The sequence below is a fragment of the Falco biarmicus genome, chromosome 9 (genome assembly GCF_023638135.1).
Source record: "Falco biarmicus isolate bFalBia1 chromosome 9, bFalBia1.pri, whole genome shotgun sequence".
Lineage (NCBI taxonomy): Eukaryota > Metazoa > Chordata > Aves > Falconiformes > Falconidae > Falco > Falco biarmicus.
Window position 1 is genome coordinate 36,582,844 of NC_079296.1, and position 18,235 is coordinate 36,601,078.

Sequence of the window (18,235 nt, forward strand, 5' to 3'; positions counted from 1 at the left end):
TGTGATGATGCCAGCATGTTTGGGGCCTCGTGAAAGAACATTGCCAGTTGCCACCATTGTCACTTGGCTTTGTAATAGTATCTTTGCATTGTTAGCAGCGTCTTTGGTATGTTAGCAAGAGGAGTTTGGTGGCAGGATGTATCAGACATGCGTATTTGCCATTAGTATTTTACCTGAGCAAAGCCTGCAGCTCTGAGTTTGTGCATGGGTGTTGTGGGTGCCTCTGTGTAAGGGAGCCAGGTGTGTGCAAGAGACCCAAGGGGTGTGCAAGGCACATGGCCATGGCTTTGCATTTGCATTTCTGGAGGAAAAGCCCAGAAGCCTTTAAATAATATCCACAGACCTTTGTGGAGGATTAGGACAGCTAATTGGATTTTATTCAGGGTGCACTGCAAGCTCTGCATCACAGCTAGGGCAAGCGCTGGCCTGAATAGGGAGAGGTCAGAGGAGATCAGAGGAGGCTGCAGACTATCTTTGTGTAGGGAAGGGGCTCTAGGAAAGGCAAGATAATCCAAGTACATGGCACAAAACCTCCCTGGTGTAAGCAGCTGCAAGAAATATTCAGATTAAACAGCAGGAAAACTTTCCAAGATAAGAAAAGCAAGACAAGGCAAAAAACAAAATGTCCTGGGGGCTTGTGGAGGCTCCCTCCATCTTTGGAGGTCTTAAAGTGTGGATTAGGGAGAGATCTGCCAGGAATGATCCTGCCTCGGGGCAGCCAGAGACCAGATGATGTGCCTGTGAGCTCTCTGAGTCCAAAAGCAGGGCTTGTGCTTCTCCTCCTCTTCTCCTGGATGAACACCGCATCTTTGTGACCCTCCTTGGTGGTCTTCTAGCAGCACTCCTAAAAATCCACCTCGGAAGAGATGAAATCCTGGAAAAGGGGTGTCTTTCCCCGCTTTGGCCAGGGGCTGCTTTGGAGAAGGAAGGGAAGATGCTCAGGGGAGGTTTCTCTCCCAGCAGCGGGGCTCCCCTTCTGCCACCGGTGCTGCAGCCGTGCCTGTTCGCTGGTGTAATCTCATGGCGGCTGTGCGTGTCTGAGGGATGAGGTCATGCTCGCTCACCCACAGCCTGCCGACGCTCGTGCTTCGGTCCCTCAGGTTTGGGGAGCGGGGAGTGGGTGGGATCGCGCTCCCTGCAGAGGCTCTGGGGCTCTGCACGGTGGGGTTCTGGATGTCTCCGTAACTGCCAAGCACCGCTGCAGACCTCTGCCCTTCTCTCTGCATTGATGTGTGTTGCACCCGGCATGGGGGTAGGCACCATGTAAAAATCCTGGCCATGCTCCTTACCTGTGCCCGGGATAACAGTTCATCTCTCCCAGGATGCTAGTCCATCTCTCCAAGGGCTCCCGCTTTCTTCTTGCAGCTGCTTTTAAGAACACACATGAAACCAACCGGCTGAAGAAATGCTTTTTTGCTGCCTTCTTCTTTCTTTTAATTTTTTTTTTTTTGCTGATTTTACCGCTTCTTGCCAGGAATCAGTCCACTGTGAGGATGAAGCTGGTGTTTACTCGCTCTTGAGTGCAGGGGCAGCTGTTTCATAGCCTTTTGGATGAACAAACAGAAGCTTTAAATCTCTTGGAAGAAGAAATGTGGTGACTGATGGCTGGAAATACAGCCCTCACTTCTCACTCCAGTAGATCCCAAGTTCCTGGCTCCTAAACTCATGATATTATGGATAGAAAAGCCAGTTTAGGTAATTGGTGGAGATTGCTATGATTTTATTAGACCTAATGCCCTCCCCTCCAGGAGGCTTGCATGGCTGAGCAGAACAACCAGGGCCCATAAAGACACAAGAAATAGACCCAATTAAGGGTTTTTTTGTTTGTTTTTAATAAATCCTTCCAGCCTGGCATAAAGGTTTTCCCTCCCTCAAATCCGGGATTAATTGCTCTTAGGGGCCAATAGTCGTATCTGCTGCTGATGCAGGGGGACCACCCTGTGCCGAGGTTTGGGGCATGTCACCTGGGCTCCAGCTGGTACCTGGCTGGGATGGGCAGGGCTTGGTATCGCCAGATAAAAATCAGGCTTTGGGAATGTGTGCTGTAGTCTCCTGGATGGAAAGGAGTCTGGCTTGGGGTTTTAAAAGCAGCAGCTGTTGTCAGCTTTCTTCTCTGGAAGCTTGAAAGAAAAGCTGTTCCTCCCCGGACCTAGAGGTCACCTAATAAATGGGAAAGTCCCCCAAAAGCTGTCACTGGCAAATCTCAGGCTGAAGAGAGGAGTGCCTGTTGGATCATTAAGGAGAATTACAAAGTGTACTATCGATGGAGGAAATGGGGGCTTGAGATAAAATAGTGCTCAAGGAGGGGAAAACAGGAAAAGGCTCCATTTGAACCAAAAAACTGAAAGGAAAAGGTTAAGCCTAAAGTCAAGGAGAAGGGTCGGGCAGAGTTAAAGGCCAGGAGGGGAAAGGCAAAGCTAGAAGACAGAGAGGAGAACAGAGGGGCCAAAGCAATGGAGAAGGACAGGAGGGAAAGGACGAACGGGGAAGGAAAATAAAGGACAAAACAGAGGGCAGCAGGGCCTCCTCAGCTGCAGCTGAAACCAGGTGTTGCAGGGCTTTTGGGGGGCAAGAATGAATGTGTTGATGGGAAAAAGAAGCTGGGATGTCCAGTACCTGCTCTACTGCCTTGGCCAAGGCCCCTCCAGGGTGTGTGCGACACCCAGGGTGTCCTCTGTGTAGCTTCTGCCCCGCTTGAGGTGATGCTATGATGCAATAGCTGTCTCTCCTTTCCATTGTTAATTTATTAACAAAAAAATAAATTGTTGCAGATCTCCATTTAGCTCTCCTAGCAAGAAATATCCCATAATTGCCTTGCTTTTTCACTCTTCCCATCCTCTCCTTGTGCTGGGAACTGGGAGAAAGAAGGCTGGAGAGAACAACAGTTTTTTAAATGATGGTGTACACCATCATAGGTATATGATGGTAGAGATAACTCAAAAATCCACTTGCAGTGGATCATTTTGATGTTTCAGGCAGGTAAGACTAATGGGTAGGGATGATGCCACTGCAAAGGTGACAAATTAACATCTTGGCATCTGGGAGCTCAAGAGATCTCCTTAGGTTTGTCTTCTCACCATGCACAGCAAGTTATAGGATTGGTACCCAAAACCATTTCTTTATTACTTTTAGAAGGTCCGCACATGGGGGCAGTTGCATGTCAGTTCACGGCCATCGCTGTTCTGCCCGATTTACACTGCTGAAGCCAACAGTTCGGTAACATCGGGGAAGTGTTAATGGTCTAGAGGGACTGGATGAGTTCATGGATCTTGCAGATGAAGAAATAGTTTCTGCCTCTGCAAAAAAGTAATTAAATGATGTTTTGCGGATCTGTTCTTCACAAGTAAAGCATGCTCTTTATTATGTGTTTTGTCATAAATCTGTTTAGTCATAATAAGGGCTTGTTCCAGCTTTAATGCTCTAACGGGTGCATATCTGCCTAAATCACCTAAAATGCTCAGAGCACAAATTTTATCTTTCTTGCAAAGAATCTCTTACATATCACTTCTTCTATTTAATTACATATTGCACTAAGCAACAGAAGCATGCAAAGACTTAAATTGGGAAATAAAATCTGTTTTTCCAACTTGAAATTCTCTTTCTCTAGCTGAAGTAACCTGATTCATCTCTTTTTCTGGAGGCATCTTGTGGCTTTACTTACAGGTTTTTTTTGGTTGGATTTTGATCACTGAGACTTCAGTCTCCCCCTCCCTCCCCAAAACCCAACCCATTCACCCAGCTAGAAAGCAAGGGCTTTCATCCTCATTTGCAGATTCAAAGGCAGCACCCATTCTGCATGACACAACTGGAGAGCACTGAAGTACCGCTTCCCTCAGCACTTCAGCAGAAACGGCTGCAGCAGGACCATCTCCAAGGGGTTCCCCATCCCCACGTGTGGATCCTTCTTCCAGCACTCAGCAGCCCCACCACCCACCCACATCCCCAGCAGAGGTGAGCAGGGCTTTCCAAAGGTTGGCTTTTCTCCAGCGGGGTCCTCTTCTGCAGCTCGTGGCACCACTGTGCTGCTGGGCAGGCAGCAAAGCTCCTAATCGAGGTCCTACCAGGAGATCCAAAATAATAATCCTAATGGTAAAGCTGACGTGAAGTTTGCAGCCTGGCACGTTGTTTTCCCTGGTTGTCTTTCTCATTGTGCTCTGGCTCCTGTGGGGGCTTAGGTGACAAGGTCTTCAAGGCAGGGATTACCATTTAGGACAGGCTTTGGGTAGCTCCCTGCCCACGAGGCCTCAGGTAAGTATAAACCATGCACAACCAGCACAACTGGTATTACCGGTGCCGCAGCACAGCCCCCTCCCCGGAGCTGGCTTTAGGAGTCCTGTCCAGAATGAGATTCAGAAGAACAAAAAAAAAGCTGGACCCAGCAAATGCAAACGGGACCAGAAGGCAAGCTCCTCTGCATGGAGGTGAGGTTTGGGCAATAGATGCTGAAATAGATGCTCTAGAGGGCTCTGGTGGCATGCCATCCCCTGCCCTGAGCTTTAAGCACTGACGTGGCCAGTGTCTTCTGCAATGAAAATAAGTGATGAGGGAAGCTCCTTTACTTTGGTGTTATATTTGCTGAAATTCTGTTTATTTTTTATTTTTGGCCCTTGTAAGGAGCCTGATGCATGCTGAACGGTGCAGTCCCAGCTGCGGAGCTTTAGGGATGCCCTTGGGAAAACGCAAGCGGTGGTCACCTTTGGAGAGCCGGCAACACGGCACCCAGCCACTGGGCGCTGCTCTCCCGCAAGCGCCCCCCTCCCACCGCATCTCCCCCTGAACAGAGGGGCGGAGTAAAACCAAACAACCCAGATCATCCCAGATGTGTCTGAGCAGGATGTTTACCCACACCTCTCGAGGCAGCAGCTGTTTGAAGTGCTAGGGGGCGATTTGGCTGCCCCTCGGGAGCTCCGCTGCGCGGGGTCCCGCTGCAGCGCGGGGCGCAGGGGTGGGCTGTGGGGAGCAGGGCAGGGCTAGGGGGCAGGGGCAGGGCAGGGGGCTCCGGCTGCCCCGCGGCCGCCCGGCTCCAGCCCTGCCCGAACAAAGGCGAGGCGCGCCGGGAGCCGCGGGAGGGAGGGAGGGAGGGAGGGCGGGCTGGCAGGCCGGAGCCGGCTGCCCGAAAAGGCTTTTTTTTTTTCTTTAAAAAAAAAAAAAAATCTCCAGGAAAAGAACTATCCAAACGCAACCCGAGAACTTTAAAAAAAAAATTACACAAACGCACAACAACACGAAAAGGTAAATAAAAATTATTTTAAAAATTAATAATAATAATAAAATAATGGCAAAATAATAAGAAAAGCCCTAACTCTCGGCAACTCCCACCCCCTAGCGCAGACCCTGCCCCCGGCCCGCCCCACGCCGCGCACGGGGCCGCGGGCGCGCAGCGCGGCGCCGCCCGCTTCCCTCCCCCCCCCCCCCCCCCCCCCCCCCGCAGGCGGCAGCGGCGGCGGCGGCAGCGCCAACGGCCCCGCGGCGGCGGCGGCGGCGGGGGGAGGCGGGCGGCGCCCGGCGCCCGCCCCGCATCCCGCCGGCCCCGCATCCCGCCGCGCCGCCGGCCCCAAATGGATTATCTGCGGCTGGTGCTCTCCTGCCTCGTCCCCCTGCACGGCTGTCTGGCCGCCGGCAGCGCCCCAGGTACGGCCCCGGCGGCTGGGGGGTGTCCCCGGGGGTCGGGGGGGTTGTTTTGACAGGTGGTTGGCACCCCGGAGGATGGGGAGAAAGGCGAGAGCGGCCGCCGGCGGGGGTTTGCTTGCGGTGGGCAATTGGGGGAGATGGAGGCTGGGCGAGAAATAGTTGGCGTGCTTGGCGTGCGAGGGGCGCGTCAGCCCGAGTTTATTCTGCTACGTTTGACGCGCCCGGTTAAAACTACAAAGCGGAGCCGCGCCGGGCAGTCGCTGGGCCGGCCGGGCTGCGGCGGGGCTCGCCGAAGGCTCCCGGGGCGGGCCGGCCACCGACACCCCGCCGCGGGCACGGCGCCGAGCCCCTTCCCTCCGTCTTGCCTCCGCAGAGCTGCTCCTGTCCGGCAAACTCGGCGAGTATGGAGTGACCGTCCCCTTCAGCGCGGACTGCCGCGGCCGCTTCCTCTCGCACGTGGTGTCCGGCGGCGCGGCGGCGGGGACCGGGACCGGGACCGGGACGGGCCCCGCCGCCTGCCCCCCGCGCCCGCCCCGCCGCCTGCCCCGCAGCCCCCTGGATGGGCCCCCCCGGCACGGCGCCGCCGGCCGCTTGCTCTACTTCAACGTGACGGTGTTCGGGAAGGAGCTGCACCTCCGGCTGAGGCCCAACCGGCGGCTGGTGCCGCCGGGCGCCGTGGCCGAGTGGCAGGAGGACTTTGAGGTGCTTTTCCGAGAGCCCCTCCAGCAGCGGTGCCTCTTCACAGGCGACATCTCGGGCATGCCCGGGGCCGCCGTGGCCATCAGCAACTGCGACGGACTGGTAAGCTGGGGCGGTGGGAGTGTGCCGCCCGCCTTCTGCGGTGGCTTTCTCGTCAGAGGTGGGACGTGGTGGCCTGAAGTGTGATGTTTCGGTGGTGCGTGAGGTGGCCGTGCCGTACGTGGCCCTTGACCAGTGAGCAGCTATGGGTACCCTTGCCCTGTGTGGCTTGTGGCATAAGTGGGGCAGGGCACTGCATGAGAGCGCTCCGACCAGTGTGCCGCTATGTTTATCTCAAGGGGTTGAAAGAATTGCCTGTCCCATGCCTGAGCCGCCTCCTGCCCAGAGGTGGACCGTGCCAGATGCTGTTGTGCCCACGGGCTCAGCCCCATCCCCGGGATGGGTACCCACGCTGCCAGTGATGCTGCTTCATCCTTTTTCGCCCATGGTTTACCTTGGGATGGCTTCAGGAACTTTTATCTCTGTGTTTTCCACCTCTTAAATGAGGCTGAGTGAGCTCGAGCATCCCCTGCAATCACTGTTAGCAGGCAGGCTTGTGGCCTCTAAGCATCTTTTTAGGGGAGGACCTATTTTTTATTTTTTTCCCCTAATTGCTCACATGCTCAGAGCCTTTTGGCTTTCTGATTGCGGGGTGAGCACAGTTCAGTCTTGGTAACTTGCTGCCACAGGGTTTAATTGCTTAAATGGCTCCGTTACCTCCTTATCTCCAGTGCCTGGTCTGCCCGTAGGTTTTCTACCTTTGACACACTCGAGGAACTGCTTCTTATTTTTTTCATACCCTTTGGCCCATTGCCCTTCAAGTTGCCTTTGAGCCAATGTAATTCTCGTTTTAGGTGCCAGTGTTTGCTGTTTTCTCCTGGTACTACTTATGTTACTCCTGGGTAGGAATAAACGCCTTATTTTGCTTTATATATATATATATATATATTTCTTTTTTGCTTTATTCTGGGAGTCCCTTAAGCCAATTTTGTCTGCAAGCACAGTTTGGCATTCCTTTCTTTTTATACAGTGCCTGGTGTTACTATACAAGCAGAAATGATAGAGCAGCACAGCTAGAAATACGTATGTCGCCTACATATAGTAGTTTATTTTTTTGCCAACAATTTTAGCACATAATCCACAGCTTTTGAAGCATCTTTTTTGGAATCAGCTGAGGCTGTGAACTACAGAAGTTTCACCGTCACATGGGTCGTGCTGGGGCTGGTGCATTTGGGCAGGCTTGAAAGCTTTAAAGGTATTTCCTATAGCTCCAGCAAGCAAGTAGTAGTGCTGCATCTGGAACGAAGACCTGTTTTTAAAGTGTGCAGGCTGTACTGCAGTGCAGGTATCATTTCCGTTGGCATTGTGAGCGAAGGGATGCTGGAAGCGGTTGGCAGCTGAGTCCATGTCTCACCATGGTCGGGAAGCAGCAAGGACGGTGTTAGGGGTTTTCTCTCCCTCAGAGCCCACTCTGCTGTTAGGGTCCGTTTCAAATGACTTTAGTTTAACTGTTCCAGACTTTTATAGGCTTTAACCCCAAGTTCTCCCATCTCAGCCCCTTGCACACCTCAGGTGGGGGTTGTCATTATTTTTGCCCTTGTTCCAGCCATCCCTTGGCTGCAGGTGGTAGCGATACGGGTTTAGGGTGTAGCCTGTACTGCAGGATGCTTTTGCATGTGGATTTATTCAGCCACACCTGTCTGGCCATCCATGGTACCTCCAAGCCCACTCTTTTAAGCTCATGTAGAGGAAGAAGTGGCTTTTCCCCCAGGATCAGCAGCTCTGGGCACTTGCTTCATCTTTCTTTACCTTCATTAACCCCTGCTGCAGCCAGCTCTGCAGGGGGTTTGCTGCTGCTTTGCAGGATGGGATTAGCTGAGCTGGCTGCGTTGTGCTGATGCGCAGGGCTTCGGCGGTTTGCAAACGCTGAGGGCTTCTGCAGGATGTTTTTAGTGCAGCCCCATTTCTGAAGTATCTGGGACGTGATGTTAGCATCGTGATTGCTGATGTGTTGTCTCGCAGATGTTTTATTTCTTCATGAAGAGCTCCAGCAGTACTAGGGAATAGGAAAAAAAAAAATAAATTTTCTTTTTTAGTTCCTACAGTCTATTTATTGCTCCATGGCCAACAAATAAATGCCCTGGCCTCAAGCAGCAATTTCCCATCATCTGGCAAAGCACATGTGGCGATTGCAGACTGGGGGAAGAGGTCAGGAGGACAGAGCTTGAGGAGAGGCTCTGCTTCTTCCCCAGTAAAGAGGGTTTTGTGATACATCCAGTGTAGCAGTTGGTTTTTCTCTTTCCTGGATTTTCTGGCTGGTGGAGGTTGCTGCATGGTCCTCTGGCTTAAGTTAGCATGATGGCTTATATGTGCTCAGGGTTCTTCCCCGTTGGAGGAGTCATGAGACCAAGAGGACCTCAAAAAAGCGATGAAAAGAACTTGATTTAGCAAATGGAGCAAGAAACAGAACCAAAACGCAGTGATGGGCATGGATGGGATGGGAGGATGGTATTCATGACCATGCTGTACCTCTAGCAGGACCCAGCAAGGAAGCGGTAGAGCTTCTGGGAGGGATGTATGCGGTCAGGAGTGCTGTTCATGTCGTGCTAGATAGGGAGTAATTTAACATGGGGAGCACCAGGTGGAGGTAGCTTTGTTGCTCTCTGATATGCACATACCCTGGAATTGCTGTGCACTTTTGCTGGAAGTTACCCACACATTTCAAAAGGGGATTGCAGCTTTTGCATCCCAGTATAGCGTGCACTGTAGACGGCATTTGGCTGCTTGTTTCTGGTCAGAGGAAGCCTTGTGGGATGCTGTGGATGAAGGCTGTGTACACAAAGAGCTTACGCTGTGTATAAACAGAGACTGAGATTATAAATAATGAGGGGAAAAAACACCCAGCTCTTGAAAAAGAGAGTACACATTAAATCTTTCCTAAATCCATATTTAGCCATGTAAGTGAGATGATTTTTTTTCATAGATGCCAAACCCATGGTACTGTCCGTGGCTATTAGTTGCTGCAGGCATCCATGCATGAAAATATGGGCTTTTTTTTTTTTTTTTTTTGTAAGGGTGTCTCGTACCAGGGTGGGAAGATGCTGTCGTCCATAACATAATTTCAAAGCTGATCTAAGCCACCAAATTCCTAACTGGTAAAGTAGCGCTAGGCAGAAATCTCCCCTGGCAGACACATCTCACTACATTGAAGGCATCCCGTATCTCCATACCGGCTTTAGCAGCCTGTGGTTGACCTTGCTTCCTTCGTGCTTTGCTGGTTGCAGAGAAGGGTGAAGAATTATTGTCTGTAGGCACTGTATTTGCTTTTTGTCGCTGACTTTCCCCCCACTCTTCTCCGGGGTTATTTGCACCAAATGGCAGTGTGCTGCAAACTGTAGAGCCAGCATTTTCCATCCCAGTCGCCCTGGCTTCCTTTGGATGGGTGGCAGCAGATAAGCAGAGCACAAAAGCCCTCAGGAACGGTAATTAATGTGGAACGAAGGGAGAAACAGTCCCCATAATGATGCCCCAGTGCAGAAAGCATGGGTTTGTCTTCCAGGATTTTTGTTGCAGCTCCTGAACTGTGGGGTTAATTTTGGGACTAAAAAAGGTGTTGGTTTTAATGCCCAGAGCGGGGGATGACCCTTTTGTTGCATAGGTCCCCCTGTTGTTGGCTGGTTTGGTTTTTACTTGGGTATGAGGGCTTTTCTCCCATGTGATAATCCTAATTTTTGGCAGTGAGATGAAAACAAGGCCCCATTTGGGCTGAAAACCTAATTAACTAATTAGCACTGAGCATGTCTCCATGCCTTCAACCCACCAGGACCTAGTTTTGAATCCTGGTTCTTGGGTCACCTGGCAAAGCCAAGGTGGAGCAGCTCCCTGTCTGTAGACATCCCAAACCCTCTCTTGCCTCAGTATGAAGAGCAGGGAAAAGCAGTCAAGGAGTGCAGAGTGTCATGTTAGATGGCTTGCAAAGTGTTGTGCAAAGATGGCTTGAGAGGTACCAAAATAGTGACTGAGCAGCTCTGGACCATGCCCTGGTGCCACACATGCCGTGCTGCTGCAAGGTGCTGTCCCTCTCTGCGCAGGGCAGATGCATCTCTCTACTTATCCCCCGATGCCCTCGCCAGGCAATCTCTGGATGAAGGGGGAGCGGTGGCTACGACAGTGCCTGTGTTCATATAGCCTGGCTTTCTGGGACTTTTTGTCCAAATTAAGTGTGAATCGTGTAGGAAAAATACATACTATGCACGCAGCTGGATTTCCCCCTCCTCAGTGCTGTTTGCTTCTCTGGCTGAGTGGAGCTGCTTTATTAACTTTTCCACATTTCAGCTGTGTTGAAGTGTCAGAATTTCCTGAATTCCTGTGGGAGTTGGAGGTTTTTTTACCCAGCCGTGATGGAGGAGTTGCTTACCCGGGGTGCTGGGGGGTCCCCCCCTTAGCGAGGCTGGCACTGGGCCAGCCGAGCCAGTTCATCTCTCCCATAGCCTGGGGAGATGCAGAAGAGCTGGAAAAGAGACTTCACCCTCTGCGAGCTTTCAGAAGGGAGTTTGGTGTTTTCCATAAAAGAAGAAAAAAATAGTATTTTCTTTCTTTCCAGTGGAATTGTCTTCAAAGGGCCGTTTTTGAGTTTGGGAATGACCTTCTCTGAGAGCTGCAGACAGCATCTCATGTTAGAAATATTGGTAGTGGTAGTCCCACCTTCCCAGATTTAATTTGATTTGGTGCTATTAAACCAAATAAAACTGAGGGTTGGAGTCACAAGGCAAATTGATCATTGAGGGTGGGATTGATCACTTGGCAAGAGTCTAAGGAAAGCTTGTAGAGGCTTTTCGGATGGCGTCTGGCCTCTCTTGCTGCTACGTTTACAACCTTCGCAAAATGCAGAAATACAACCTGAACTGCTCCTTTTTAAGACTGGGCAGGTTTGTGCATGCCTCTTGCATTGGTGTTTTTGGTGTTTTTGTGTTTGTGTGGGTTTTTTGGGTTTTTTTTTGTAAATGCCAAGGCGACTGCTGCGGTTTCTGTTTCATTTATTAGGCTGCTCTGATCAGATGTGCACACAAGTCCTTGCGGTTCCCACTTTGCCTGTTGGTCATCGCTGCAATCAGCAGCGTGTTGCATCCGGCCTTTGGGAGAAGGCACAGGCGAGAAAGCCTGGGCTGCTTTATTTCTTGTGCCATATATAATTAGTCACGAGCTGCAGAGCAGCACAAACCCAAGTGGGCTGTGGCTCAGGACCAGGCTCTTTCATATTTTAATCCAGCCTTGCCCCAGCACTTTCCTCCGGCCGCCTGACTCAGCAAGTCCCGGCTTTCGCTGTAAACCCATGAACTGGCTTTGGGGTGCCTCGTCCCAGGTGAAACACCCCGTGGCAGGGCTGCGAGAGGGTAGTGGTGTCCCAGCAGACCTCCTCTTGGGGCAGGCATTACTGCTTCTGCCACCGAGCTAAAACAGGATGCTGGCAGGGGTACCGCATCAGGTGCTTTTAGGTAGCAGGAGTGCCACTCCAGCCCAAATTTGTAGTGATGTGCAAGTTGAAAGCAAGTTAGTTGGTGGGAAATCATCAGCGTAATTTGGGTATATAAAATCCAAGAGTGTTTTTGATGCTTGTGCTAGATGCCCAGTGCTTTGTCCTTCCTAGCTACTAATTTTTGTATTAAACCCACCTCCTCTTATTGTATAATAAAGAGCAATGCCTCGGACCTGCCCCATCATCATTGACTTGCCACCCAAGCGCATCCAACTTGCCACTTGGACCTGATCTGTGATTGACTCCTTGCCCTGATCTCTGCCTCACCACCACCACCTTGCCTTGGTGCTCCAGACTCTTGGTTGAACCTTGCTGTGATCTTCACCTCCTTGGCCGGAGGTGTTGGGACAGGCCCTTACTGGAGAGGTCCTGCCCTGGTGACCTGAATGTCTCCTGTGGGAAGGACCTGAGATACGTGTATCAGGCAAGTTGATCCTAGCACAACTGCCTGTACTTAGATTCCTTGGGAAGGAAGTAAAACAAAACCAGCCAAAACCCTGCTTTGCAGAGGAGTTAAGCAGCTAATAAAACCCAAGTGGAGCAGGAAATTTGATGAAGTCTAACAGAGCCAGGTTGGCTGATGCCACAAGGAATGCAATGGTACGTGAATGTGAAGGGGATCCAATGACCCAGGTGGGCTTGGAAGAGCCCCAGCTTTTCCTGGCTGTTTACAGAGCCCAGCTCACGTCTTCATACAGCTCTGTGCAAAATGTGTGTGTGTATATATATATATATATATATATATATGTAATTTTTATTTTATTGGATGAAAACAGTTCCAGTACCCCAACCCTGATGAGGACTCCAGTAGGTACATGCTTTTGAAGGCTTTTCTGTAAGAACAGATCCATATGTCCTGCCTGTGCTTTCCAGGCAGCTATTCAACAGCAGGCAGCAGTGGGCAGCCTGGAGGAAGGGGCACACGCCTGTGGGATGGAGGGAGCTGTGAAAAAATGCTGGGCTGGGAGGGGGCTGCCTGTGGGATGGAAGCCAAATCCTGGCGATCCTTTTGCTTGCCAGAAGTCCGAGCCGGCTGGCACTGCAGTGTGTGAGTGCTTGGGCTGATGTAAGGGGAATTTGGTTGGAGCTTGGTGTTAATTAGGAGCAGGTCAGTAGCTGGGACATTTCCAGCGATGTTTGCCCTTCCATTCATCTTCCCCATGTTTGGGACATGCAGTCCTAATGCTTTCCAGTTTCTCTGAAGGGATTCTCCTGTGTTAATACTCAAGCACTTTGTGAGGCAGAGATGATGGTTTCTTTACGCTTCCTTCTCGCTGTGATTGCAGATTGTAGCGTGAGTGAAATGGCAAGATTCCTCCCTGGCACTGTGGCCCTGGGGATTTGGAGGGTGCAGGGAGGCGAGGTGGTGTGGAAGCCTGTGCATGCAGCCTGTATCCCCTGATGTGCAGGGTTAGGCAGAAAAACTTGTCGCTGATGAGAAGGAATAGAGTTTCCTAGCCATATAGAGGCATAACTTGATTCGTCACCAGGTTTTCTTTGGTTGCTTGGTTTGCCCACCCCCCCCCCCCCCTTTTGTTTTTTCCCCATCTACAGGAGAAATTAAGGATCATCATACATGAACACGGTAATAAATCCATCCCAGTGTCATGGAGTAGTAACAAGACACCCGGTTTATTTGGGATGCTTTACTCTTTGCATTCATGCATGCTCTGCATCAATCTTTAATGCATATATTGAGTGTGCATGTACACATATGCATATATAAAAGCACACCTTTTTTTTCCCCTTTTCTTTGTTTCTTTCTGGAATCCAGGCTGGCCTCATTCGGACAGACAGCAACGAGTTCTTCATTGAGCCCCTGGAGAGGGGGCAGCAGGAGACAGAGGAGCATGGGAGAGCCCACGTGGTGTACCGCCGGTCAGCTATCCGGCAGGATGGTGCTGAGCCCCGCCAGGACCTCCACCCTGAAGGTAGGGGCTGCTGGAATCTAGTCTTTCCCAGCAATTGTTCCCTCCCAACTGTTTCTTGTGGGGGGAGGGTGTCTTCTTCCACTTGCCCTCTGTCTTGTACATCTCACCCCATGGCTTTAGGCTGGCTTTAACCACTGGTTGGGTCATCAGTGAGAAGAAAGGCAAGGAAATGCTGGGCTTTTGCTGGAAACTTTGAAATTCTTCGAAATTTGTTAAAATTGGATGAGTTATATATGAGTTATTCTTCCTCTTCGAAGAACAATAATCTCCTAGATGGGTGTGATCAGGCCCATGGGTGATCATATCAGCCTTGGCATTGAAGTGGAGTTGGGACTCGGGAGAAAAGGCGTCATGAGGACTTGGTCCGATTTGGCTGCTGACTGCGGCTTGAAGATGTAGGTGCTGCAGTCTTGTTTTAATCACCTATCTGCTGTGAAATGTGGTGTTGATTTGACTTCTTAACAGCTGATAGAAGCCCTTCCTTTTCCCAGCGTTCATAATTAATTTTGCTTTTCTAAAGCTTTGTTCTTTTTTTTTCTTCTTCTTTGCCTTGAAGGAGAAAACGGGGCTTTTTTTTTAATATAACATCACTTAGCTGTGCGCTACACTCTGTGTGCATAAATCACCTGCCCACTTCCCCTCTCACCTGCATAAAGCTGAGCTCACCCAGGAGTTTACAAACACGGGGTCAATGTTGTGCAACAGCACTCTATAAACCTATTTATATTTACACAGAGGTGTTAGTCTTTCTTGGTGTTTATTTACCTCTTGTGGCACTGTAAGCAGCTCCCTGATTTTTAAAAAAGTTTAAAAGTCTTCCCCAGTATGCTTGTTGCTTTTGTGGCATCGCTAATAGAATTGCAATTGAGTGTTTTAAAGGTGCTGTTGGGTACAGGGTGAGGGATGCATGAAGGGTGAAGGGTGCTATGAAGGATGGAGGATGCTCTGCCTGCAGCTATCTGCTCCCAAGAAGCAGCCCCCAGCTTTGTACTTGTCCTCCTAGCTACCTTACTGCATCCCCAGGTGTCCTCCCACCACCCAATGGACAGTGCAGGACCATCGTCACATAGATGTGTCTTTTAGTGCTGGTGCTCCCAGTTCAGAGCCGTTTCCCCATTGCAGTGCAGGGTGGATCAGCGACCTGGCTGGAGTTAAAGATCCAGTTTATTTTTCCGGCTTGATTTGTATTTTTTTGGAATGTCACCACAGTGCCAGGTCAACTTAATGGCTGTTTCTTTTTCTGCCTTGCTCAGTGCCCGGTGTGCGGGTGGGTGATCTCCCCAACTCCCTGGAGCTGATGACAGAGCGGCTGGGGGACGCGGATCGCAAGAGGCGCCATGCCAGGAAGGACGACTACAACATCGAGGTCTTGCTGGCAGTGGACGACTCGGTGGTACGCTTCCATGGGAAGGAGCACGTCCAGAACTACGTCCTCACCCTCATGAACATAGTAAGGCTTGGCTGCGGGGGGCTGTGGCTCCCACCCTTCCCTTACTTTACTGCTCTTCCCATGCTGCAAATCTGTTATCCTGGTAAAAAAATGTGTTTGGGAGTGGGGAAAGTGCTGCAGGAAGGGCTGTTCCTGCACACAGACGGCTCTGGCATTTAATTGCTGTAGCAATTGGAGTGATGGAAAGCAGAGTCCTTTTCTGTTCATCTCTGCCATGTTCCCCTGGCCGACAGCACGGCCCAGCATGTTGGTTGCCATCACCATCTGTCACCTGAGTCCAAGAGCATCTTCTTGTTCTCCTGGCCAAGACCATCTTCTTCTTGTCGCCAAAACCTCAGCAAATGTGAGGAAAGAGAATGGTTGTTGATTATTTAGTTTGAAATGAATTTTTTTATTTATTTTGTAATTATGGTGCTTTATTTTTTGAATAAAATTTGTTGATGGGGAAGATTTTTATAGATTTTCAGAAGTTTTTTCACATTCCTTGGAAAACCTGGGCACCTTGAGGATTAGTCAGATGTGTTTGAAAAGGAGTTTATAGCAGCTTTACAGCAGCCCTGCTTCCACCCGGTGGCACAGGGCAGCCTGTGCTGACTCCCTACACTGCTTATCTTTCCTTTTTAAGATAAAAATGTACATACTCCCCAAGTCCTGAGAGATGTGGAAGGATCAACATTTATTCATCTAGTCATCTCGCAGGTTTGCTCTGTTGGCACCTGAATGATTGCAGATAGGGTCTGCAGATCTTTCGTGCACTCTCCCATTTTTTGCTTTGTTTTCCATGCTTTATCCTCGCCTCTATTTTTAAGTACTTAATTTTTAAGTATTTTTAAGTATTTGTGTGATGATGGAAAGTGTTTGAGAAGCACAACCAACTTGGAAATAACCAGGCTATGAGGATGCTTTTGCTTTTTGTTTGCTTGTTTGTTTGGGCATTATTTCTGCCCTGACAGGCAGGCTCAGAGCCATATTGCCAGTAACGAAGGGAAAATTGTCAACATAAGGGGTAAAGGTTTATGGGATTAGAGGCCAAGCATAATGTGGCCAGTCCCAAATAGAGGAGATGTTGGCTTTAAAAAGCAAATGCCTTCATGGCAACGTTTTCTTCTCTGGTGCTCTATTCTGATGCCTGTGGTTGGATGCTCTCAGCATCACTTAAGTTCCCTCTCTGAAAGTGTCTACCCTTTGCTTATTAAATCCTTCTGCACGGGGGAAGCTGCAGGGTTCCCTATTCTGACCCCGGGCTCTTCCCACGTTACGGGGGTCGGAGATGATGTCATTTTTCCTTTCCGATCTGGGGGGATGGACGGTTTGAGCGCCTGGGGATTGTCAGCTCTAATCAAAAGGTTGGTTTTCAGGCGCATTTCATGGTTTATACCCCGCGGGCAGGACTTTTCAGGGAGTGAATGCACGGGGTGCTGTGCTGGGAGAAGGGAGGACCGCTGTCTATTCAAATAAAGGCAGCACTGGAGACTATAATGAATTAAATGAAGGGGGGGAAAAAGCAGCATCAATGAAAAGAAGGAAAAAACCAGGATAATGCATGCAACAAATACTTCCCCCGAGTATTATTTCCTTCTGTATATTCTTCCCCCACCCCCTTCCCTTTCTTTCTTTCTGGTTTTTAGTGCGTTTTCTTTCCAGCTTTGCCATGACCTCTGTCCGCCTCCTCTTCCCTTGGCGCCGCCTCGTTTCCTTACCGGCTCAGATTGCCTTAAAATACCCGATTCAGCAGAAAAAAAAATGCTTGCTGGCCTGGATGGCAGAGGGAGAGAGAGAGGAGGGTGCTGGGGGTTGGTGGGGAGGAGCGTGCAGGGACCACACAGCTGAACACTAATCCCATTAGTTGGAGGCAAGGAGAAGGAGGAGAGGCTTGGCCAGCCCTCTAATGAGGAAAGCACTTAATGAGCTGGACCGGAGTATGCTGGGGAGATGCTACATGGGAGCCAGCTGGGAAAGCCTCCAGGAGGTTTTCTATCAAGCTATAACCCAAGGAAAGGGGGCAATGAGTGTGGAAGTTGATAATAAACTTTCCTGGCCCTTTCTGGGGTTCTTGTTGGATGCTGAGGGGGGTTAGGGCATGTACCCCTTCCTGGTGGTGCATGGGCTTGGCTTAACACAGCGTTGCTGTAGGTGGGGTCCTAGGGCTCTCCCTGAGACACAAACCCTTTTATTAGGAACTTGGTGTCAGCTGGAGCTCAGTGGTAAATGATTTGTCACAGAGAAGTTTTTTTTTTAAAAAAAAAAAAACCAAACCCTTATTTTGTTGCCAGAAATGTGGATGCCAGACTTTTCATTAAACGGCACTCTGTCCATCCCAGGAAGCTGACATGGGGATGACTGCTCCTTTTGTGCACCTAAGAGCTTCCCCTGCCTTCCCTACCAGCCCCCAGCCTGCATTCCCAGCCTGCCATTCCCTTCTTGGCTCAGAGGCTACATGAGGATTTTAGGTCAGGTTGAAGTGAGTGGGAAATGTATCCTTTGCCGTTGCTTGCTGTGTGTGCTGGAGAAGGCGCATCTGAGCATCTCTCATAACTGAGCCAAGCATCACTGTCCACCCTAGCAAAACCTGGCCCCCTCTCTGATGCTGGGCTCTTGGAATGAATATTTGGTGATGTGGTGGCTGGGGGAATCATAGAACCATAGAATAGTTTGGGTTGGAAGGGACCTTAAAGACCATCTAGGTCCAAGCATCCTGCCATGGGCAGGGACACCTTCTGCTGGACCAGGTTGCACAGCTTCTCTGGGCAACCTGTGCCAGTGCCTCACCACCCTCGCAGTACAGAATTCCTTCCTACTAACTCATCTGACTCTACCCTCTTTCAGTTGAAAACCGTTACCCCTTGTCCTGTTGCTACAGGCCCTACTAAAAAGTCTGTCCCCATCTTTCTTATAAGCCCCCTTTAAATACTGAAAGGTCGCTGTAAGGTGTCCCTGGCACCTTCCCTT

General features: G+C 50.3%; 1 protein-coding gene across 4 annotated transcripts in view; it reads left to right on the forward strand.

Moving 5' to 3' along the window:
* The first annotated feature begins 5,440 nt into the window (after positions 1-5,440).
* Positions 5,441-18,235, forward strand: part of ADAMTS14 (ADAM metallopeptidase with thrombospondin type 1 motif 14) — a 39,441-nt gene continuing 26,646 nt past the window's right edge. For all 4 annotated transcript variants that reach the window (XM_056352211.1, XM_056352212.1, XM_056352213.1 and 1 more), the window contains exons 1-4: positions 5,441-5,631; positions 6,005-6,432; positions 13,680-13,836; positions 15,090-15,286. In XM_056352211.1, coding sequence (XP_056208186.1) covers positions 5,559-5,631; positions 6,005-6,432; positions 13,680-13,836; positions 15,090-15,286 — 855 coding nt within the window. In that variant the 5' untranslated portion in view covers positions 5,441-5,558. The remainder of the gene's footprint in view (positions 5,632-6,004; positions 6,433-13,679; positions 13,837-15,089; positions 15,287-18,235) is intronic.